The sequence below is a fragment of the Danio rerio genome, chromosome 7, assembly GCF_049306965.1.
Source record: "Danio rerio strain Tuebingen ecotype United States chromosome 7, GRCz12tu, whole genome shotgun sequence".
Lineage (NCBI taxonomy): Eukaryota > Metazoa > Chordata > Actinopteri > Cypriniformes > Danionidae > Danio > Danio rerio.
In genome coordinates, this window is record NC_133182.1 from 69,132,351 (window position 1) to 69,158,397 (window position 26,047).

Below are 26,047 nucleotides of genomic sequence, written 5' to 3' on the forward strand. Positions count from 1 at the left end.
CTGCTGTACTTTAAACACTAGTATTGAGACATGAGTATTTCAGAAAATCCTGATCTACTGGGCTTTCACGCACAACCATCTCTAGGGTTTACAGAGAATGGTCTGAAAAAGAGAAAATATCTAGTGAGCGGCAGTTCTGTGGGCGCAAAATCCTTGTTGATGTCAGAGGAGAATGGCCAGACTGGTTCAAGCTGATAGAAAGGCAACAGTTACTCAAATAACCCCTCCTTACATCGAGGTCTGCAGAAGAGCATCTCTGAACGCACAACACATCCAACCTTGAGGCAGATGGGCTACAGCAACAGACAAGTGCCACTTCTATCAGCTAAGAACAGGAAACTGAGGCTACAATTCACACAGGCTCACCAAAATTTGACCATAGATTAGAAAAACGTTGCCTGGTCTGATCTGAGTCTCAATTTCTGCTGCAACGTTTGGATGGTAGAGTCAGAATTTGGCGTCAACAACATGAAAGTGGTGGTGGTGGTGGTGTAATTGGGGATATATTCTTGGCACACTTTGGGTCTATTAGTACTGGTTGAGCATGGTGTCAATGCCACAGCCAACCTGAGTCTTGTTGCTGACTATGTCCATCCCTTTATGACCACAGTGTACCCAACTTTCTGATGGCTACTTCCAGCAGGATAGCACGTCATATCATAAAGTGCGAATCATCTTAGACTGTTTTTTTTGTACATGCCAATGAGTTTACTGTCCTCAATTGGTCTCCACAGTCACCAGGGGCCTCATGTATCAACACTGGCGTACGCACAAAAACTTTGCGTACGCCAGGTTTCACGCTCAGAATCGCTCACGTTTGGATTTACTAACAATCACCTGAACGTGGGAATGTGTGCAGCTTCACGGCAGCTTTCTGGCTGGCGTACGTACATTTTTTGTGCGTGTCTGTTTTATTTCCAGTGGCGACTCCCAGAGGCAGTTGTGTTAAATTGCTCTCTACAAAGTGTCTAAGCCGTGTAATGGCAGCTGTATGAGACGGGTTCATCTAGCAGGTATATAAGGTTTTCATACCATACAGTTGACCAGCCAAACATTAAAGCACAATTTGCAGCGGTCGCCTGTTTTCCCAATGTAATCTGAGCGATCTACTGCAAACACATTGCTATAAAGACTCTATCTGAAGATGAATTCGCATGCGTGAATCAAAAACATTTCCATTCAATAAATGTGCAAATAAAATATGATGCACAAACTTATTAATGATTCCTACTTGTCTTTCTCATGATAAATAGTAGTCAAAATCTGATATGTAGCTGGGAAAAAAAGAAGAAAGAGTTCATCAGACGCTGGATTCGAACCGAGTTCATGCTCAACGTGTCAAAACATGTAGAGATGCGTCTTACGAGCTGTGCCATCGAGACTGTTAGGAGTACTGCAACATTTTACACCTATAAATCACACTATTTCTTTTTTTAATTCACTCAGTGCGATGTTCAGACCCAACTGTGTTAACCGCATCAGCTAAACTCTCCCACTCTATTTTTTTCTTTTGTTGTTAATTCCGGAGAACAAACTTGCAAATGACACCACTTTTCTCCGGTCTACCTCCGAAAGCAGCACCTCCAATTCACATTCTGTTAAAAAGTTTCTCTTCTTGCTTGCTTTTGCCGTTGCTTTTTCGTTGGGTTTTGCCAAAGTAGAGTCATTAGCATATTCAAACAGGGGAGGAGGCAGGGAGGGGTTTTGTGCTCGTGCATGTTGCGCTCAATTTCACGTTCATTCGGATGTACAAAAGAATATTCGGAGATTCGGCGTACGCAGCGTTTCATACATCTGAGTTTTTTTACTGCGTACGCAGATTCACAGCTTTGGGCGTACGCAATGTTTTAGTATGATTTCCACGCAAGTCTTCATACATGAGGCCCCAGATCTTAATTTATTAGAGCACCTTTGGGAAGTGGTCGAACAGGAGATTCGCATTATGTATTTGCAGCTGACAAATCTGCAGCAAATGCATGATGCTATCATGTCAATATGGACCAATATCTCAGAGGAAAATATCCAGTTCCTTGTTAAATCTATGCCTCGACGGATTAAGGCAGTTCTAAAGGCAAAGGGGGGTGGGGGTACTAGTAAGGTGTACCTAATATAGTGGCCTGTGAGTGTATATTGCAAAACTGCAAGTTAATTATGTTTATATACTCTCCACCCTACACACACCTTAACTTCTGATTTTGCACCATTTTAAAAGGTGATTTGGAACAATAATGATTGCAAAAAGTGCTATTGACCTTATTCTAAAATGCGGAAGTGTGCCTGTATTCGCGATTGTCTTAGAACTTCCGATTCAGTCGCCTATGGGAGAAATGACTAGGAATAATAAACGGTAGAAAATGGCCAAACTACTTGCTCAACAAACAAATGTTTGCATGACTACACAGACCAAGTAGCATATTATAATAAGAAAATATTAAATTGCAACATCAAGCAGCGTAACGAGCAGTTGTTAACGTCAAAAAATGAATGGAAGTGAATGTGACCGGAAGTCGCGAGACAAAAAGATTCAAATGGCAGCGCCCGCTCGTCAGCTGAGAATAAGGTGAATACAAATGAACTTGAACTGAACAGAACTTTATCTTTAAGCAACAAAAACAGTTCAACTAAGAAAGCAGTATTTGAGGAAAAATATTCTCCAAAAAACACATTATAAACAGCTCTGGAAAAGATGAAAGAACATAAGCCTGTTAGCATGACACCTGTAAAATGACTGAAGAGCAGAACTATGCAGCACCACACACTGAATTCCCCCAAGAAGATCATAAAACGACTATCTAGCCAGCAATCTACTCAATGCAAACACAAGAAAAACTGGCTGGCTATCCATGACAAGGAACAGTTTTGCTGAGGCAGCTGCTTCTGGGAATAGGTCTATATCTTATGCTAATAAACTCAACGTTGAGCTACAGATTGAGGAAGCCACTGTTTGTGAGTATGAATTATGAATTAGTGAAAAGAAAATAGGTCTGAGGCCACGCCCACTTGCCTTGACATCATCCACACATTGAACGAGCATTTGCATTGTGTCACCGGGGCAACAGTGTCACCGAGCTGCTGTGACGCCTGAGCCGCCACTTCCTGAATCAAAGTGCAGTGTGAAGTAATCAAAGCACCCAGCCACTGCGCGAGCAGACAAATGTTTCACCACTAAATTACCACTAGACTTGCCTCAATATGGAATCTTGATTTAAAAAAAGGCTAAAAAAAGAGTGAGTGGAACTACTGCCAAATGAAACAGTCAAAAGCAATTATCTAAACTCTAGCAGAGAAAAATATATACAGATATAGCATAACATACTATAATATAAAACATAACATAGTATATTATATTATAACATACATTACAATATACAATGACAAAATATACTAGAATAGAATAGAATAGAATAGAATACCAAATAAAAGTCTTGTCACCTATCCAAGTTTTAGAAACAACAAATAAAAACTTGAATTCTAGTTGATCATTTGGTATTAGAAGAGGCTTATATGAAAATCTAAGGCCTCTAAATTTTCATTCATTCATTTTCTTGTCAGCTTAGTCCCTTTATTAATCCGGGGTCACCACAGCAGAATGAACCGCCAACTTATCCAGCAAGTTTTTACGCAGCGGATGCCCTTCCAGCCGCAACACATCTCTGGGAAACATCCACACACACTATGGACAATTTAGCCTACCCAGTTCACCTGTACCGCATGTCTTTGGACCGGAGCACCCGGAGGAAACCCACGCGAACACAGGGTGAACATGCAAACTCCACACAGAAATGCCAACTGAGCCGAGGTTGCCTCTAAATTTTTTTTTTACCAAAATAAAATATGATCATGACTTGATTTTTAAAGTAAGGTCTGACTTTAAGACAAAAGTCTTGTCACTTAACAGAAATGATGTACAGTATAGAATATTAAGTTATGGTGCAGTGGAAAAAGAATGAATATTGTGTATGACTCCCATGAGCTTGGAGGACTGCATCCATACATCTCTGCAATGACTCAAATAACTTATTAATAAAGTCATCTGGAATGACAAAGAAAGCGTTCTTGCAGGACTTCCAGAGTTTATGTCTGGTGACTGGGCAGGCCAATCCTGGAGCAATCCTTGATCTACTTTGCTTTTAAGAACTTTGATGTAGAGGCTAAATTATGAGCAACGCTATCCTGCTGGAGAATTTGCCCTCTCTTGTGGTTTGTAATGTAAACGGAAGCAAAAATGTCTTGATACCTCAGGCTGTTGATGTTGCCATCCACTCTGCAGATCTCTCGCACTCTCCCATACTGAATGCAACCCCAAACCATGATTTTACCATCACCAAACTTGACTGATTTCTGTGAGAATCTTGGGTCTATGCTAGTTTCAATAGGTCTTCTGCAATATTTGTGATGATTGATATGCAGTTCAACAGATGTATCAGCATAAAAATCTACCTTCTGCCACTTTTCCAAATGATCAACTAGAAGTTAAGTTATTATTTGTTGCTCTTACAACTGGGATCGACGACAAGACTTTTGTCAGGTAGTGTATAATATAATCAAAAAAACTTCCAAAAACTCTAGTCTCTTTTGCTCAATGGTGAATTTCTTGTTTGAGATTATGGTAAAAACAATAACTTTGTAATGTATTACAATAAAAAAAACTCTCTACATTATTCTTGCTTATTATTATTGGTTTTAAGACAACTTGATTTTTAAAAAAGATTGGCAGACTCTTTACATTTTAAAGCAGATAACTGATTTAACAGGACAACCTATACAAAACTTGATATAAATGTATGACCCTGAGGAAAAAAAAAACTAAACTAAAACTACTACAGCGGAAAGCTTATTTTATTTGTTACTCAGCTAAAGAAACCATCGAAACTCACAAAAAAAAAAACACCAAGATATTTCTTTCCACAAAATCACTTACAAATTGCACTTTTGAAGTCCTATACACAAGTGAAGACCACCGGAGAATTTTATTGTCAGAGGAACTAAATATATTATCCATGATCTGATCATCCCTGACAAATCTCTGGTGGGCTGAAATTTTAACAAGTATGTAGATTTCCATTCTGGTTTTAAATAAACCCTTTAGCTCAGTAGTAAAATGAACCGTTCTGTAAGATCAAAACTGAAGCTGTGACTCAACATGTCAGAATCTCCAGAGGGGAAAAAAATTCTCAATCCAATACAAAGGGAACATCCTCAGAAAACCTGCCAGCTTCAAAGCAAGAAAAATAAAGGTAAAATCCCCGTCACAAAGCCTGAGCGTAATATAAACACAGCACAATGCACCTGGGGAAGATGAAGGCAAAAGGTAGAGGAGATACAAGGAGCGGACACGCTGACTGAATGGAAAAAATGTCATGTAAACGAGTATTCATTCAGGTAAACAAAGGCGATAAAGACAGGGATATTATAATCTTACCTGCACTGCCTAATGTTTTATAGAACCGGTACTCCAAATGTAGTTGTGGGGCCCTCGATTTCACAGGTTCCTTTAGGAGGACCAAAAAAAATTTATTAAAACTCTTACTATTTCACATTAGTTCACAACATACATTCAGGAAAATGACTTCCACACATTAAAGGGACATATTCAAGCAACACTTTAAACATCTGACTCAAGGTCTATGAAAATGTTGGAATGATGACACCTAAATATTAAAGGGGACTTATTGTGCTAAAATCCCTTTCATAAAGAGTTTAAACCAAGTTGTGTGGCAACAGAGTATGAATATAGCAAGCCTCTACTGGTAAAGTATTAATTATTTTCACACTTATGCTGTTCACACCAGACACGACACGCATGAAAAGTTTACTCACACATCAAATTCACTTCACAATAGATGTTGATTTGTGTCATTTGCAGGGCTTCTGTCTGCCCAGTGATTCAAGCTTTGCTGCTAAATGGCTAATACAGGGCTCAACAATAAGGACTGCCAGGTGGCCCAGGGCCAGCGTGAGAGACACTTGGGACTATGGGTGTAACGATACACAAAAGGCACGGTTCGGTTCGGTTCACGGTTTTGGAGCCACGGTTCGGTTCGGTACGGTTCGGTTTCTGTTTGCTGTGGGGTTAGGGTTGATGTCATGTTAACAGCAATGCTAAGGGACAATTCACTTAATAACAAGAACATCTTAACTTTTTCTTTATTAACTTTGTCATCGCATTTTTAGTACAGTCAGGATACCCGAGTAAACAACTAGAATTAGGCTAAATAAATACCTCCAATATAGACTAGTCAGAAAAAAAAAACTATTCTCTGTAGTGCAGCCATCTTAACCAAGTAAACTAAAATTAAATAAATAACTGCAGTGTAGACTAGTGAAAGATCTTCTTCAAAAACACCATAATATCCACATTCTCCGATGAGAGGCTTGATCTCTGTGCAGACACAGACGCTCATTTTTGATTATATGGTTTCATTTAGATAGATAGGTTTCTGTTTAAATTAATAAAAAAATATACATATAATGTGTTTGTAAAGTGTTTTTTCATGACATATTCACCAGTAAAATACATTGCGGTTGTGTCTGAAACTAATGTTAGGGTTGTAGCCGGCTGTGTTTGCCTCCCGATCTCTCTCTCTCTCTCTCCCGCTCCCTCTATGCCGGTCATTTATGCACTGTAGGTCCGCCTTCACGACAGCTGCTGCCTGTCATTTCTGTAGGTCCGCCTTTTTGACAGCTGATTGGTCAGGAGACCGATCTATCATCATTTGGCGACGCAGCACGCGAATGTAAAATGCATGTCAGGAAGAGCGGGAGAGAGAGCACTTTTTCCTTTGATCTCGTTTTTCGTGTATTTTTCTGACATGATTATGATTTTCGTTGTTTTTGCTTAACTTTCGTTTGGGTAAAATTATTTTGCATTACTTTTGCCCACTTTAAGAAATTTTGTGAGGTTTGTACATTTTTATTTCAATTGATTTGTATATTATCCGCTCCTTCCCGACAATATAGCTGTATCTCCTCAAGTTCACTCTTAGTGTAAGGTGGATAGGGAAAATGTCATACGATTTCCATTTTGCAAACACGTAGAAAATGTATTGTTAAAGACATCAGGTAAGAGGTGAAGGTCATCTTTGTTTATTTTATTCAGTATAGGGAAGAATGCGGCGCACGGCGCTGAAGACCTTTTTTTTCTTTTCATCAGTTTTAGTGAGGTAAGAGGGGTTATTCATGAGTTAGAATTGTTTTATTATATTTATTTCTTTTGTTTGTCTTCACTATCACCCCTTGCTCGAGTTTAACTAATTTTTGTTTGATACTTTTGTTTGAATTTGTTACTTTATTATATTATTTTTATTAGTGTAAATATTTCTCTTTTTTTGTATATTTGGACATTATTCTGGTTTTACTTTTGTACATTAAATCACTCTTGTTGGCAGTTCTGTTGCTTACACCCTCACATTGTGAAATTACCACACTTTTTAAATGTTTTTCCTTACAAGTAAGTTTCGTGAAACTTGAGACAGACAGGCGTGCGCTTTGTCTACGACACGAATTCTATTCCTGTACTCCACTGGAAAACCAAAATGTTTCCATACAGATGACTTAAATGTGTCTGGGGGATCTGCAATCTCAGTACTATGTTAAGTAGCCATCCTGCGTCCAGTAGTAACGAGTGTGATGCTTACTCAAGTCACATGACATAACATGCACTAAAATACTAACTTTAGAATATAATATTTAGAACAAATCCTCATCATTACTAAAACAATTTAATCAAATATGATATTAAAGATGTGTTTAAATTGGTTAAATTAGTTAGAGACAAGTGACGTCAACCTCAACAATGGGCAGCAGGGGGCGTGAGAGTACCGCGGTACGCCACGAGAGTTTCGCGATACGTATCGTGGTTGGTGTATCGCGATATTTCGGTTCGGTTTTAATATCGTTACACCCCTACTTGGGACAGTAGACCGGATCATAAATGGCCCGATTGGGACAGTGCTGCCTTGTCACTAATATTTAATTTGTCTGTGACTATTTGTCAATTGCATGCATTTTAAGTTTGTTCTTTTAAATCTTTAAATGCTACCTTCTCTGTAATGTCATAAACAACATATTGCTTTCTGATTCGTCTTATCTGATTGATTTGACCATGCTATTTTTTTTTTGTAACTTGGTAACAACCAGTACAGCGTAGAAACAGCAACATGTTGGCTCAAATTAAAAGGCTAAACGAAAATGTCTCTCTAACGTGTTGGAAGTAGACATTTACATGGAAACAACACAACAAATTAATAATGAAGTGATGTTATGCATAGTTTGCCGTCAGTTTGACAAGTCAGCCACCTTTTTTTTTTAAATAATTTCAAACTGCAATAAAATGCCTCCACATTTTTCATACTGCTCTTTTTGTTTGCATAACACTTATATTTACAATTGTTTTTTAAGTATTGAAATTCTAGATTTACAGACTTTATTTTTGACACATTGTTTAAAATATGTGGTTAAAAATAGCTATTAACTTCCCTTTTTTTTGGTGGGGCCAGTGAAAATTTTGGCAGGGCAAGTAAAAATCTAAACCACTTGCCCGATCGGACCAGTAGAAAAAATCCTTAGCGTTGAACCCTGTAATATGAATTTTACTAAGAGAATAGCTGTGCTTTAAGCGCTTTAAGAATGCTGAAAAACAGCGTCGATTAGTTCTGCGCCGAGTCCACTAGATCCTTTCAGAGGTGCACCCAGCTCATCAGCTCCCCTAGAAACTATACCTGGATGATGGAGGCTTTCAACGGTGCTTCAGACTAAGCTAAGCCCAGTTTGATGAACTGCTGTCCGGTTTCTGCAAGAGCATTTCCTCTCGGGACTAGTGTTGTCACGATACTGGAATTTGATACCAATCGATACTTATATTTTAAACACGTCAATTTCCCATGAACATTTGAGCACTGTGAAGTACTTACACTTAATACTTTATCACCTGCGACTCGTTTGTATTCTGACCACTTGTGCTTAGTTGTATACTATATCAATAAAGTGTTTAGACTTTTAAAAACACTGTAGTAATACATTGAGCCACTAAGTTTTGTTCTTATGACGTTTTTCAACAGGAGGAAAACGCGAATTACCTCCAAACACTTCTGATATAGTCTGTGTTAGTTAATGTAAGACTATTGATGAAATCCAGCATAACACTGTATGACAACGCTTCAGATGACTGTTCTAGAGCCTACAGCTAATCAATTCGTCAGATTCTGGAGTGCATTACAGCTCTAAATATAAATATAAACGATAAATGATCTTAAACAAAACAAATACATGTATAGAGATGGTATATAAGTATATAACTTTACTCACATGGGAAACAGAGGCCACGTGAATGGTTTGTGAGCACAATTAAGTGCACTCAGCATGCCATGCCATCTAATAATTGTAGGAAACAAGTCCAAAAGGCAGTTGACTGTGTAAAGCCACATAAAACAACACAGAAATACGATAAATATGCCGAGTTCAGTGGCTAATCTGCAAGATTCAGCTGAGGTGACGTGACGGCGACCAGCGAGACCTAGCTGTCACTCAAGTGACCACGCCCTTAATTATGCAAACTTAATATAACTTAATATAAAGGAAACGGATGAGTTATAAAAAAAATTCACCCCCTCACAGTTGTCATAAAGGGTAATATTAGCTGTATTAACCAAAATCTTTTTTTGTACCAGGCTGTAAACACCTTTTTTTCTGCTGTAAATTTGGCCATTCTAACAGTGGGCTCAATTGAAATTTGCTCTATTTTGGAGCCAGGAGCAGCCAGGACCAGCGGAATTTCGGATGAATTGCAGTTTTAGTTACTTCCGTATTGGCTTCCTGAGGGAGAGCGGGAGGTTGCCGCTTGGTTGATATGCTATTGTGTTCACATGCTCAACAGAAATGACTGTGATTGGCCGTGAAGGTCATCAGTTTACCAAACGCACTGCTGTTTACTAAGAGTAACCACAGATACAGGGACACTGGAGTGTTTAAAAGCTGCAATTCATCAGAAGATGGCTTGTATATCAGCTTATAAACAAACCAGCTGATCGAAATGACTTTAAAACGCTCCAGTGTCTCTGTACCAATCACATTTATGTTGAGCAGGTGAACATTGCAAATCAGTGGTTTCAGAATGTGCTCAACAGCGCTGAAATGTTTGAAATGTTTGAAATTTCAGTACCAACTGGTATCGAATTCAAGTAGCGTGACAAGCCTACTCGGGACACGAATAACAAGTGCTACATCATAATCACTCCCTTACAAGACCAAGCTAATGATTGGTTAACCCGGCGCAAATATCCACTTAAGTTCAGATTTTCCAACTCGAGTGATTTGTGCAATACACATGTCAAAAAAAAAAAAGATCAACTTGCACCACTTCATTTGGGCAATAACACAACACAGGATGTCTATTCGCAACTTTGCATTAATTTAACATGTAAATCACTCGCACGTCTGGTGTAAACGCAGAATTTGATTAACATTCTCCCTTTGTACACATCATCAGAGGGGAAGCCCCGCCCATTATTGACAATTTCTCACTTATAGGCATAAACAACACGAGTGAGAAGCAGCAGTCTGCTATTAGAGTTTTGAATCTGCTGCTATGCTGACACATAGGTGTTTATAGCTCCACCTTATAGCTACCCATTTATAGTTTATAGCTACACCAAAAAAGCATGATTTGGATCAAAGACTGTAAGGGGCAGTTTTAAAGAGTTATAAAAAAAAAACTATTTCTGTGTTTTTTAAGCTGAAACTTCACAAACACACTCCAGGGACATCACAGATTTATTTTACATCCTGTAAAAATGAGGCATGATAGGTCCCATTTGAAAGAATACCAGCCACTGCTGAATAGGTAGAAAAGAAAAACATATGATGTACTTACCAACTTTATTGCAACGTACTCATTGGTATAGAGATTTTTTCCTACAAAGGTAAAACAGAAACAGGGTTTTAATATAGATGTACCAATATTGAACAAGATGTTTATATTACTCCTGATAGAAAAAAAAGTAACTCTCTTTGACACTGGATCCTTTATTTAAAAGACCAAAATGTTTATTCAGAAAGGAAGTATGTTTCATTATGAATGGCCAACAACAGAGAATCATAACAATCAAACACCACCGTCGGATTTGACAGGAACTATTTTAGTTGAAAAAATTTGATAAATGAATGGAGCAATGTTTAGAACTTCAGATGTGGCGCGATGCGGTTGTGCTTCTTGTCTGGTGTGAGAAATACAGTGAGTCTTTCAGCAAGAGAATACATCTGTAACATTTCAGCTACTCGACCCTCCATTACTCATGTTGCTCACTTGGTGTTGTTGTGCTGGATTTGTTTTCTCGTGCTTCAACTGCGTGGATAGGAAGCACATCAATGAAGGTGGAGTTCTAGAACACTCCCACTATTGTGTAACCGTCACAGACCAATAATAGCTTAAAGGACCAAAACGAACTCCCCTTTAAAAGTTCACTTTAGTGAGCCATTTTGAACTGTTGAAACAAACTCCAAAGTATCTTAGTTTTGACTGAATTTTGTCCGGAATTACATCATATCAGTTCAGTAGCGTCATAAAAAAATGCTACTATAATTAATGCACATATGACACTTCATGCCGGCCGCATATCCGATCTAGACTTTACCCAATGGGTCCTGCAATCAGCATTTTTCAAAATATCTTCTGTTGAACAGAAGAAAGAAACTCAAATGTGCTTTTAAACGAGTCAAGAGTGAGTAATTAGCAGATTTTTGGGGGAGTGAACTATCTTTAAATTCCTTTAAAGGAAGGAAAAAAATATTTTCTTTTATTTAATAATCTGCTATGTTGAATTCTATTTAATAAATTACAGATTTTTAGCAAATTTGTAACCCATGAATGAAAATGTAAAACAATGTTGTCATTTTAAGATCTTTTGAAAGCCAACGACTGCATGATGATTATATTTCACTCATAGAGGAAACATTAATACAACTCTGAGCTTCTCTTTACAAGGTTCTTCAATCAATAATACACAAGTTGCCCTGGTAATGTTGAAACTGTTGTTTCACTTCATAGAGAACAATGGTGTTGATTCAATATAACAAACAATACAGACAGCATTAACGGGAAATCACCTTCCACTTTAAAATGATGCTACAATAAAGATACCGCTTCCATCTTCTGAAAAATGACAGCAAGTTGTTTTTGCACCCTGTGTTTGTGAATTTTACCATGTAAGATTTTCTTTCTTTTTTATTTGCGCATTAGACTTTTGTTTGAGCATTAACTTCGAATCAGTTCAACTCAACTAGGGTCATGATTCTGGGGAACAAATCTGTTTGCTCAACTAACAAATTGAGGAGGAGTGTTTCAAGAAACATCTTTGAAAATATTTTTTTTGCAATTTAATTCGGTACTGCTAGTTAGGGTTGGGTACTGAAAACCGAATACCTACACTCACCGGCCACTTTATTAGGTACACCTTACTAGTACCGGGTTGAACCCACTTTTGCCTTCAGAACTGCCTTAATCCTTTGTGGCATAGATTCAACAAGGTACTGGAAATATTCCTTAGATATTTTGGCCCATATTGACATGATATCATCACGCAGTTGCTGCAGATTTTTCAGCTGCAAATCCATGATAGGAATCTCCCGTTCCACCAGATCCCAAAGGTGCACTATTGGATGGAGATCTGTGACTGTGGTGGCCTTTTGAGTACAGTGAACTCATTGTCATGTTCAGGTAACCAGGCTGAGTTGATTCAAGCTCTGACATGGCGCGCTATCCTGCTGAAGGTAGCCATCAGAAGATGGCTACACTGTGATTGTAAAGGGATGAGCTATGATGGAAGGAAGGCTGTGATGTTAACATAATATTTAATTGGTATTAATGGGCCCAAAGTGTACCAAGTAAATATCCCCCACACCATTACACCACAGGCCTGAATTGTTGATGCAAGGCAGAATGGATTCATGCTTTCATGTTGTTGATGCCAAATTTTGACCATACCATCAGAATGTTGCAGCAAAAACAAAAACGAGGCTCATTAGACCAGAATGTTTTCCAATCTTCTTTTGTCCAATTTTGGCGAGTCTGTGTGAATTGTAGCCTCAGGAGTGGCACCTGGTGTGGTCTTCTGCTGCTGTAGCCCATCTGCTTCAAGGTTGGATGTGTTGTGCGTTCAGAGATGCTCTTCTGCATACCTCGGTTGCAACGAGTGGTTATTTAAGTTACTGTTGCTTTTCTATCAGTTGGAACCAGTCTGGCCATTCTCCTTTGACCTCTGGTATCAACAAGGCATTTGCTCCCACAGATCTGCCGCGCACTGGATATTTTCTTTTTCAGACCATTCCCTGTAAACCCTAGAGATGGTTGTGCATGAAAATCCCAGTAGATCAGTAGATCCTGAAATACTCAGACCAGTCCGTCTACCACCAACAACCACGCCAAGTTCAAAGTCATTTAAATCACCTTTCTTCAACATTCTCATAGTCGGTTTGAACTGCAGCAGATCGTCTCAACTATGTCTACATGCCTAAATGCATTGAGCTGCTGCCATGTGATTGGCTAATTAGAAATTTGCATTAAACAGCAGTTGGACAGATGTACCTAAAAAAGTGGCCGGTGAGTTTTTATTATGCACTGGATGACTTTACAAATCTTGTATATAATAAATACCATTAAATATTACAATTATAATAATATCAAGAACAATTTTTTTTTTAAGTATCGCTTTTGGCACTGGTACCATTTTAAAAGTATCAATTCAGCACTGGTAAGAAATAACAAAAAACAATCAATCCTCAACCCTACCACTAGTAGAACACAAATTACACACTTAAGTTTTATAAATGTTCACATGGCTTAGGTCAAAAAAAAGTAAACAACCTGATAAAGACCTTGCAGGTCGAAACGTCTTATTAAATGGTCTTTTGAGAGCTTAAGTGGCACCGTGCCGATTCTATTTACTTTTTCTATTGTGTTTGGCTTCATCAAGCACCTGCTTTAAAAGTTTTTCTTTAAAGGGGCACAATGACATTTTTTTAGGTCAATGTTTCCCAAACGACTCACTAATGATGGTGACCAAGGAACTCCAGAGCTCCTGAGATCAATTCTCATCTTGCACACTCCAAAAAAATTTCAATCTACCCATTTAAAATGAGCACAATTCTTGAGGTTTTTTTCTTTGGGAGGGCAACAACTGTTTAATGTTCGACTGCATAAATTTGTAAAAACAATTAGGTCAACTTAATTTGTGTTAGGACAACATGAAAAAATTGTGTGGAACCCAGCATTTTCTATACTGCACTATTAAAAAAAGAACGCACCCCAGGTTGCTCCGTGGGCCATTTTTTGCACATTTATGAAACTAATTGCTTCTCTTACCGAGCTTCAGCTCTCCAAAGTTGCCACAGCCGATCTTCTTGCCAACTCTGAAATTTGGCCCCACCATGAGGACCCCAGAGGACGCAGAGGAGCTTGAGGGCCGCGAGTGCCCGCTGCGCCCCTGGGGCACTTTACTGCTCCTCACCGGCCTATCGGCCTCCTTCTCTCTGGGGTGATCCATGACTGCGGCGCCGGAGGCACAGATATCCAGATGAACTAGGCCGGAGCCCAAAGCAGACAGCTCAGGCCAAAGGAAAACTCATGGGACGACGGCTGTTGGCACCACTGCCGCTGAACCAGTCACTGCCGCCAGCACACTGAGGAGAGGAAAACAATCAAACTTAGTATGTCTGAGCATCATTAAACCTCTGAAATCATCATTTCAAGAACATCAAAATATCTTTTTGGAAATAATCAAATTTTATTGATTTAATCTTTCAAATAATCAAATTAATTTGTAGACTGGTTGGGGGATTTTGTAAAAACAAAAGAGCAAAAATTATATTACCAGTATTTTTTGGTTTTTTGAAAGTCTACCAGTATTCAGGTACGCAATGTTAATAACCAAATGTAAAATACCACTGTATAGTCTTCGTTGTATATATAAGCAATATCACACGAGCAGCAGCACGATATGGCTGTATATCGGCACTGGTGGGAGGCGTTACTTAGTGTCCCACCAGTGACGATATATAGCCATATCACACTGCTACGAGAAAAAAGTTCAACGGCATAAGTGTACAAAAAAAAAAAAGGTCTAAAAACCCTTTCACATGAGTAACTACATTATTTCGCCATTCATTCACATCTGCAGCTGACGTCAGAACAGCAGAAGGCGTTACTAATTCACCAACAACACTTTAGAGTTGTGAGCTAATGTTTAAAGCGATGACAAAACAGGTGCTCACATTTTAATATTATAAGGCTGAACGGCATGAAATGTCATCAGTCTACAGAGATTTCCCAGTATTTCTCTTGCAATCGGGAGATCACAATAATTAACCCTGAAAAAGCCAAAGCAGCGCAAACACTACCAGATTACTGTTGTGTTTGCGATAAGGAAAAACACTAAACACATGCGAGCATTTCTTCTTTCTTTTTGCTGAATAGTCTGCAGTAAGGGAAGCAAGAAATGCATTGGAAACAAACAGATGGCCAACCAAAAAGTAACTTAGGGTTATAAAAAGAGTGGACAACACAAATTGCATACATTCCTGATATGTGGAGTCCCATCTCACACTCAATACACAACAATTAATATGGTATATACAACACTGCAACATAAAATAGTGAGAGATAATTTTTTTTATATTGTTTTATCAGCTGTAGTTTGAAATTACGAGTTTTTCTCTGTCGCCATCTTGTGGATGGACAACATCAACGGTCTTTGATCTGCTTGATGACAGGCTAAAAGCCGCTGACGTGCTGTCTCTCAAATATACTAAATGTTTAAAATAATTTATAATGCACTGTCATTATAAATAAACTGCATAGTTGCAATCTAAACATCTACATTCTCACCTAAAAAAACCCAAAAGTATATTGTTTTGTCCAACAGCTGCAATATTTGTCAAACTGTAGTGAGTTTATTGATTGCTGTAGGGTTGGGCCGATATACGATGCCATCGTCCATTGCCGATGGCCAATAGACAACACGATGTTGAGCCGGCATCGCCGATCCTCCGCCCCACCCCCATCTAAACTCGCTCGCGAAAAATACACACTTCACATATCCCACATCTTAGTATTAAAATGGCATTTTAGAGCGAAGATGATCCACATCCACACAGTATTCTACCTAGCATTTCTGAACAGCCCACCGTCCACTGAAAACGCACATCACGTGACCAAACAAAGGGCTCGAAATTTACCTTTTTGCTTGGTAGCACTGGTGCTCCTAACTTTAAAAATTTAGGCGCATAAGCCAAAATTTAGTCGCACCCACCAATTATGAGCACCGTTACTACAAGTGTTATACAAACATATTTATTGTATTTGAAAAAAAAAAAAAAATGTGTATATATATATATATATATATATATATATATATATATATATATATGCAAGCGTGAGGAAAATATGTCTCAACGAAATCCCGTTATTACAAGAAAATATATTTTTATAACATAACTGAGTGACCAAAGCATACACGGAGCGCTCACCGGCCCTGCACGCACTGCTGGACATGAATCTGTTAACGGTATAACTGTGCTGTTCTCACAAGTGCTGTCTGATATTGCACTGATGCTTTAGACACATACTGTACCTTATTATATGCATACATGTTAATACCAATACCGTTTTTTTTAGGAGTAGCAATATTAGTTTACTCAGTGCAAGCCCGTTTGCGATGGTGTACGTGGTGTTAAATTTGACATATAGCTGCCACTTGCACGGCAGACAGCATCTGGCGATTATATGAAAGATTAAACAGAAGCTCTCGTGCTAGATGTGGCAAACAGTTACCTAAAAACTCCATCACACAGACTTTTCATAGCGAACTTGAAGCCAATTCAAGTCTTCTACTCTTGGAAAAGTGTAGATGGTGGATTTACACTCAGCACATGGTCACTAGTAAGATGTGTCATCATTTATAACTTTAGATGCCATGGTTTCTAAAAAAAATCTGTCAGTGTTATCTTCATTCTCATCTTCAGCGCTTTACAATTTTTCGCGGTAGTAGCTCTCTCTGTCATCCGAAGCCAGAAGGTGCTGACTGAGTGATTGACAACTTATATTAACCAATCATTCGCGTTCAGTGCTAGAGCAGTGGTGGGCCAATAAGAAGAGCGCGAAGGCAGGGCAAGCATTACAGACTTGGATTTGTTTACTGCAGCAAGTTGACATGACAACTGTTTTAAACCATTCCTGAGCGATGCGTTTCGCGTTTAAAGTGCAGACAAAGAGCTTAGAGATGCATTCTAAGGGAATGTCTCCTCGATCCGCGCATGTGGTGAACATTTTGCAGTAAAAACTGGTGGCACACAACAATTTTAAAGAGCCCATATTATGGGTTTTTGAAAATTCCCCTCCATGTAGTGTGTAACACAGCTCTAAGTGAAGCGAAGTATCCAGCTAAGGCTTAAATCTGTAAGAATACAGTGTTTAAAACTGTTGATTCATCTATAAAAGAGTCGACTCATAGTGCTTCAAACGAGTCGCCTTGATACCGACTCATTAGGTGTTTCGCCATGACGTACGAACGAAACCAAGTTATTCACGTGCACGCGCAAACCCGGGAGATTTCAAACCTGAGGCCCCGCCCTCTGACGCAGAAACCCAGACACACACCCACAAACACACGCACACCCACAAACACACGCACACAAACATGCCGGTCGATTGAAGTCACACTGCAGATGGATATATTGAGTCTCTACCCAAAGATGAAACCTCAGCATTATAACCAAGCAGTTGGAAACTTCTGGAAGCTACATGCTACAAAGAATACTTCATCTGAGTTTGTTAAAGGAAGGATCAGTAAAGAGTAACTGATGGACGTCAGGATGGGTTTCTTCCATTTCTCAAGTGTAAGTACGTGCGGTTAAAGTTGTTGCCTCGTTTACTCTTGCTTGCAAATGTATTTAGTTGTGATTTGTTACTTGTAACCGCGTGTACTGTATCAGGTTAACTGGATATTTGATCTTATCGCGTGCAAAGTCACGTTAAAAACGCGACGCGTGCTGTTTGTTTATGGAGCTCCGTGCTAGAGTTCTGCTCCCGCGATTTATTCGGAAATTTATTCCCGCGCCGCAGAAATCTGGCGCGGGGACAGCCGCGGGAATAAATTTCCGAATAAATCGCGGGAGCGGTCGGTAACGGGTTTAATTTGGGACGGGAGCGGGCTGTCTAGCAATATCACGGATATTGCTATGCGAATTAGAAAGAGAGAGTCTGCGTGGTGCTTGTGTGTGTGTTAGTGCGCACGCGCGCGTATGAGAGAGAGAGAGAGAGAGAGAGAGAGAGAGAGAGAGAGAGAGAGAGAGAGAGAGAGAGAGAGAGAGAGAGAGAGAGAGAGAGAGAGAGAGAGAGAGAGAGAGAGAGAGAGAGAGAGAGAGAGAGAGAGAGAGAGAGAGAGAGAGAGAGAGAGAGAGCGAACGAACGAACGACAGCTTGGCTGTCTGGACTGTATACTGGGTGATTTTTGGTTGTGTTCTCCGCTCTAGCGGGACCGGGCGCGGCGGGCAGAAAACGGAGCGGGTTCTCAGGCTAAAACCTGGCGGGTGCGGGCGGAAGCAGGAGCGTTGTCATCCGGAGGTGTGTGTGTGTTTTTGTGTGTGTGTGGTATGGCCAGTACACGACTGTCTCCTTCGTTCGGTTATCCGTGGCACTATCCACTCGCCATAGTGTGGCAGCTAAAATCCACGTCTATACTATCGAGCGTGTATGAACTGTGATTACTTTTTAAATTGCTGATTAGCTATTGGCCATTTCCCTCTCTGACTGAAGGCAGTCGACCAATCGCGACAGACTGTCATCGGTCCAATCAGCGCAGATTAGCTCCGCGCTAAGGAGGGGTTTGGGAACAAATGAATCACTGGACGATTCATACAGGAGTCGCTGGGATAATTAGGTAAAAATAAATGCAGATTATAAGACCATGAAAGTGTTTTTTGACCTTGCATGCATATTAGACTGTTGTTGGAGACCCTTACAACCAGGATATGACCCTATTTCATGTATAATATGGGCTCTTTAAGCACTCGCAGAAATGCTCCCAATATTTTTAAGGTCGCATAGATACAATTTCGGGCGCATATGCGACCAAAATTGTCACAATTTCGAGCCCTGAAACACACACACAGACACACATTCAGATATCCCAAGTCTCCCGGAAGTTCTGGGAGTCTCTATGAATTTGCGGATCTCATAATGAGTGATAATCTCCCGGAAATCGTGGGTCTCCCTCCCGGTCCTCAAATAAGTCACGCACCCTTCTCACCCCCGGATCCCTCCCCGCTCTTCAGACACATTGCGCGCAGTCTTTCTACCTATTATAGTTTATTAAAATATTAATGACAACAGAACAGGAGTTGCTCTACAAATATATTTTTATTATGGCAAGAATAAAAACAAAAAAAGAAAACTTAGTTAAAAATACAGACGTTATTTTAAATTTAGCCTGTTCCACAATTCACACATTACTGTCTGGCGAGTTAATGTTCTCTTCTTATGCTAAACAGGCAATAATGGCCCTGACCATTATCACCAACACAGTCTAGAGAAACAGGCCATCATTATACTGTAAACTGATCAAATATTCCTTTCCAGTTATCAAAGAAATAATTTGTTCCTTCATTATTATTTTGTAACTATTAAACCGTTTTAAAAATCAAAATTAAATATATACATCAGAGTAAAATCTATGAATGGTGGAAAAACACATTTCTGTAATTGTGTGCATCGGTCTCCGCTTTTGCCATGACCTCTTTTTTTTTTAACAAACTTATCCGTCAGGTTTTTCCAAACCTTTTGACAAAAACATTCCTTCTTTGCCACGGCAGTTTCAATTTCTATCCAAGAATTATTGGTCATCTGGGCCCGGTTTTTCAAAAGGTTTAATCCGGATAAAATTGATCCAGATTTAGTAATCCTGTTTTTGCGATCCGTGATCACGTAATCCAGCTTACTTTTTGAGCCAGTTTTTCAAAGCAACATCGGATTGGATCAATCTGATCCGGATAGGAACTTTTCAGGATCACTAAATCTGGATAACCAGTGCTCAAACAGGATAGGACATCATAATGTAGAACTATAGATATGTAAAGAGCGACAAGTAGTATAGCCAGCGTGGGGCCAATATAAATTTATTTTTATTTGAAATGAAAACTAAAAAAAAATTATAATTATTAAAATAATAATAATAATAAATAATAAAAACAAGAAAAACCCCACCCCATCCTTTTTCAGCAGTCCACTCATCTGAGACCTACAACACTGTACATTGAGGATATTTATAATAAGTTTCAAATATAGATGTAAATCAAAAAAAAGACTTAATGTCAAAAACTCCACAATAATTTCAGACTTCCTCATCTAATGTGGAGAGAGCAGCTTGTCTGAGCGTAGCCTTTAGGAGGCGAATCTCAAGTCATTGGCCTTGGTTTGCTGCAGTTTGGTTAGTGTCAGTTGTTTCTCTGCCAGACGAAGCTGTGCTTCTGCCCTTTCAGTCTCTTTTTGCAATTGTTGAAAGTGATTTAAAAAATCAGTGATTGCCATTCTTTGCAATTTTTTTTGTTATTCTGTAATCATTGCATGCATCACTAATAAATATTCTAAAAAGAAAAATATTTTCCATCGTGATGAATATATATATATCAATTAGTGACAGAATAAAATGTATTGTTTTTGGTTAATTTTGACAGCTGTTTGGGGGATTATTTTATGAGGCCAAACTCTTTCTACTTTGCTGTAGGCCTGTACTGAAAGGCTGAATACGTTAAAGCCTATACTCACTATAGCCTGACAGATGAACAAATAAAATTAAAACCTTATGAATAAATAGTATATCTCGTAAGATACTGCATGATCCAAAAATAGTATTATTTAATACATTTTTTAAGTTTTCATTACATTTTGGACATGAAATTCACGCTAAATCTACCCTTCTGATGGGATCAGTTTAATCCAGGTTTTTTGGATCAAAGTGATCCAGATCCTACAAAAAAGGTCTGAAAAACCCAAACTAAAGGTTTGATCCGGATCAAAACCAAGATTGGATTACGTGATCTAATCCGATTACGTAATCCGTTTTTTCTTTTGAAAAACCCATTTTCAAGATTTGATCCAATCCCTTATCCAAAACCCTAGTGGATTACTTTTGAAAAACCGGGCCCTGGTTATCCCTATGATCACAGATCAAAAAGATATCTGTACAGGCGTACCTGTTTGAGACAAAATCTCTTCAAAGCGGTTCATATTCTACTCAAATCAATTACAGCCCCGCGCAAACTGTTTGCTCGAGTCTCAAAGCAAAAAATCATGCGCTTGTTCCGCAATGACGTCACATTCGCCGCGGACACGTCGAGTATAAACCAGGCTTGAGGAGGCTGTACTAGTGCTGACATTGCAGAATATTGCACAGCTATCAGCCAATCAGATTCAAGAACCAGATAGAACTGTAGTATAAACACAAATACAATAAAAATTTACAAATCGTCACCTTAGAATTATAAGGTTCTATCTGACATTTCTGTCAAAATTGAGTTATTGACATTCTTATTGAATGAAAACTTATTTACATTATGGGATTTTTTTTTAAGTTGTTTACATTAAGACTTTTTATTTAAAAACAATTGTTACACACATACTGTTTGCTATGGAATGGAAAAACTTTGAAGCTCAATTTCTCAAAATCAGTCAGAATGCAGATAGAAAATGATTTTAAAAAATCCATTAAATCTAGCTAAATCAGCAGGTTCGTGGCTATAGAAACTGCAGAAATAAAGGTGCTGCTCTGGTTACTGCAGTAAACAGGGCTTTTCACTGGGATCTCATTTGAATTTAAAGAGAGAGTCATCAAAAATGGCACAAGTTGAATTACAAACGCATTCTAGGGACCTCAAAATCTTTTTTTACATCATGTGAAAATTGGAATAATAGGTTCCCCTTTAAGTTGTCACGGTTGTCTTCGTTTAATGATATGGTTCTTTATGCAAAAATGTCCTTAAGTCACAGTCTAGCAGTAACAGCTTGGCTTCATTCAGAATCAGCAAGCTAGGTTACCATCCAAGGATGCAAAATAAATGCAGTGCTTCCCACAGGTTTGAAAAATACTTAGCCCGACTAACTATAAGCAAAAAACAAAACAATTTAATTTTTAAAAATAATTTTACCTATTATGACACGGTTATACACTGTTTCTTTTCAATGGGTTAGAGCAAAAAAAAAGAAAAAAAAAAGACTTGAAATAAAAAAAGAAATCCACTATTTCTCTTTGATGCTATTCACGAGCCATGTGCACCCACTGACAGGTAAAATCAGGTGTTTGATGACAAACAAATTAGAATGGCTTCAAGCAAGAGAGCACTTATTTGGATTCAGTGGGAAACAATGACTATGCTGAGAATTCTCCCACCAGTTCTTACTGCGTACTCTCATACAATACCACTAAGTTTGTTGAAGGAGTATGAATGAAAAGTTAATGAATGAAATGGCAGAGCTGGCCTGTTATTTGTGAATTTTTATCCGAAGTTGTCTCCCAAATCACATATGGTGCAATGACAAACATAAACTAGGGCTGCACGATACAGAAAAAAATCTAATATTGCAATATTTTTTTTAAATTCTGAGAATCAGAATCAAATTAGCCCTCCTTTGATTTTTTTTTCTTTTTTAAATATTTCCTAAATGATGTTTAACAAAGCAAGGAAATGTTCACAGTATGTCTGATAATATTTTTTCTTCTAGAGAAAGTCTTATTTGTTTTATTTCCGCTAGAATAAAAGCAGTTTTTATTTTTTTAAAGAAATTTTAAGGTTAATATTATTAGCCCCTTTAAGGTATATCTTTTTTTTGATAGTCTACAGAGCAAACCAACATGATACAATAACTTGCCTAATTACCCTAACCTGCCAAGTTAACCTAATTAACCTAGTTAAGTCTTTAAATGTCACTTTAAGCTGTATAGAAGTGTCTTGATAAATATCTAGTCAAATATTATTCACTGTCATCATGGAGAAGATAAAATAAACCAGTTATTGGAAATAAGTTATTAAAACTTTTATGTTTAGAAATGTGTTGAAGAAAATCCTCTCTCCGTTAAACAGAGATTGGAAAAACAAAAATAAACAGGGGGCGAATAATTCTGACTTCAACTGTATATTGCAATATAAATAATGATAACAATGCTGTTTTCTGATCTAATCAGTAGGCATCAAAACTCACACTCAAGCAACCGTTTATGGTGACTGTCTTGTTCCAAAGTGTATGACCTCTTTTGGTAAATCTGTGTTCTCGGTTAAGAGAACCTAATTGTGGAATGATTGACCTGTTAGTCTAAAATTAAATGTTTTTAGTAGTGTTCTTAAAAAGTGGTTAAAAGCAAAACAGCAGTGTTAACACAAATAGTTTACTTTTACCATTTGATATGCTATTTATACTATATACTATTACTGTTTGTTTGATCATGCCGCCTTTGCTTTTGCCTTATAGTAATTTTATGTAAGGAATCAAAATGTTGTTTTATGTCAAGCCTTCTGTGTACAGGTGTTGAGCATAAGCAACTCTTCCCTAACCTTAACTTGAAGCAAATGCATTTGGTTGTCCAGTGTAATTGTGATGTCCATGTCAAAATAAATAAATAACAAAATACAATCTCAAATAAAAAGTAAAAAGTAAGTAAAATCTTACACAAACCTCGACTTTTCCAGACATCGGTATACCTTGAAAACGATTATCGTCCCATGCTTAGTTGAATCATGATTTGGAAAGAAACTATCAATTTAGATTGATTGGGATGATTCTAGGAGCGCATAAAATATTAACAATCTAAAATCAAAAGTGAATTTCAATAAAGAAAAATATTCAAATGAAATAAACAGCGTTTTATTGTTTTCCAAGGAGTTAAACTGTATTTGGGTGTACAGTAATTGAACAAAAAAAAAAAAAACGTAAATAATACTGTGTCTTGGTTTTAAAACATTTCAATAAAATGAATCATTATTAATTGTTCAAACTTACAATTTCTTATGCCTGAATGCTTTTAAATGGATTTTTACAGCATTTCTCCCCAGTAGTAAAATAGCGGCTCGAGTGCTGTGTCTTCTTCAGTGTCAATGAAAGACTTTCCAGCAAACTCACAAGCAGTTGAATTGTGCACCTTTTTAGGAGTAGGAGCATTTTATTTTACTCTCCCTCGCCTCCTTCGCCAGACATTGCGCATAGGAGATAAATGATGATAGTTCGTAATAACCAGTTATGATCTATAACTTATTACTATTACTACTAATAAAATTAATCATTATTAATTTTTCAACTTACATTTTCTCATGCCTGAATGCTTATAAAATCCTCATACAGTCACAGGTCCCAAAAACCACTTCAGGCTCAACATTGCCTATACTAACGATGTGACTATTGCGAATGATCACATTGCGATATCGATGCTGAAGGGATATTTTATGCAGCTCTAAAGACTGGTTTATACTTCAGCGTAGAGTTATCAGCGTAACCCATGGCGCCTGCCTTGAGCGTAGTCATGCATTTGTACTTTTGCATGCATTTTATGTTGCTATGCAATAACACTTCAGAAACGCCAGCTGGCAGTAGGTTATGTTCCTCTTTATTGAGTTTATTCGCTGGTGTTTTGTTTATTCTAAACGCTACCTTAATGTACAAGTAGCTAAAACTCATTCATTAGGATGTGGGAACCTGTGGACGTGCAACAACTTTAATCATAAAGTAAACACAAAACAACAGTTTCCATCTGGAGCTATTTCACCAGACTCTACACTTGTAAACACTCGCTCCATCGAGCTCGCGGTTTTCTGCCCCACTAACGCTAGTCACAGTTACCAAGTCGACCAATCACAGAGCTGTCAACCAATCACGACCAAACTAAGCATCATTGCGATGTGTAGTAGGGGTTAGGGTTGGGCCGATAGACGATGCCATCGTCCATCGCCGATGGCCGACAGACACCACGATGCTGAGCCGGCATCGCAATCCTCTGCCCCGTCCCCATTGCAAATTAAATGGCATTTTAAAATGAAAACGATCCACATTCACTCTGGCGTTTCATCTAGCATTTCATAGCCTTCCACAGTGGCGCTGGAAACGCACATCACGTGACCACACACACACATGCACAAACACACGCACATTGTCATGCGCTCGAGACAGTGGGTCCAGGCAGTCAACGGGTTAGCAGACTGGTTCAATCTTTCGCTTTCACGCTTGTACTTAGTAATTTTAGTGAAAAGAAAACCTCAAATACTGTTGGCAGGTTCCTGTTGGTTGTGCAGCTTTTTTACCAACCAAGTTTGTCGACGCCATTATAACGACACCGATCCCTCTGCCTATTCATGCCTATTCACAAGTCCCGCTGAGAAAGTGATTGACAGGTGGTTATTTGTGTGGAACTTATCTTTATTTATTTATGATTTTGTTATGGTTAAAATAAAGACCATGTGGGTCAGGTAAAACGGTATGCTGCAAATTATTAATTCACTGCCGCCTATGATGACGATGCCATCGTCAATCGCAATGTTTCATATTAGACATTGTACGATGCCAAACTGGTTGACATTGCCCAACCCTAGTAGGAGTGTGAATCTACACTGGTCTCACGGTTTGGTTACGATTATCATGCCATTGATTCGGTTTAATTCGTTATCACGGTGCATTGAGTATGCTTTCCAAACATGATTCGAATTTTTCTTCACAACACAAGATTTTTTTTTTATTAAACTCTATAAATATATTTATATTTATATATTATTTGTAACACATTATTGTACTTCAATACAACCAGTAAGATATATGAATTGTACCTTTAATTTGACCAGCTCAAAGAAAACACTCTATTTGAATATATCAAACAAAACTCCAATACGTGCACAGAAGACAGCATGAGCATTTATAGCAAATAAACTAATGTAAATACCATTCTGCTTGCTTTTTGAGTGCTGTCTTATGACTCGGCATTGTCTTCACCCGCTCAACAGAAAGGGCTGCTATTGGCTTTAAAAA

At 38.3% G+C, this 26,047-nt stretch overlaps 1 protein-coding gene across 4 annotated transcripts in view; it reads right to left on the minus strand.

Moving 5' to 3' along the window:
* csnk1g1 (casein kinase 1, gamma 1) overlaps positions 1–26,047 on the minus strand; it is a 115,727-nt gene that overhangs the window by 75,516 nt on the left and 14,164 nt on the right. For all 4 annotated transcript variants that reach the window (XM_005166600.5, XM_005166599.5, XM_009303474.4 and 1 more), the window contains 3 exon segments: positions 14,357–14,673; positions 10,871–10,911; positions 5,423–5,492 (listed from right to left, as the gene is read on the minus strand). In XM_005166600.5, the coding sequence (XP_005166657.2) occupies positions 5,423–5,492; positions 10,871–10,911; positions 14,357–14,537 (292 nt within the window). In that variant the 5' untranslated portion in view covers positions 14,538–14,673.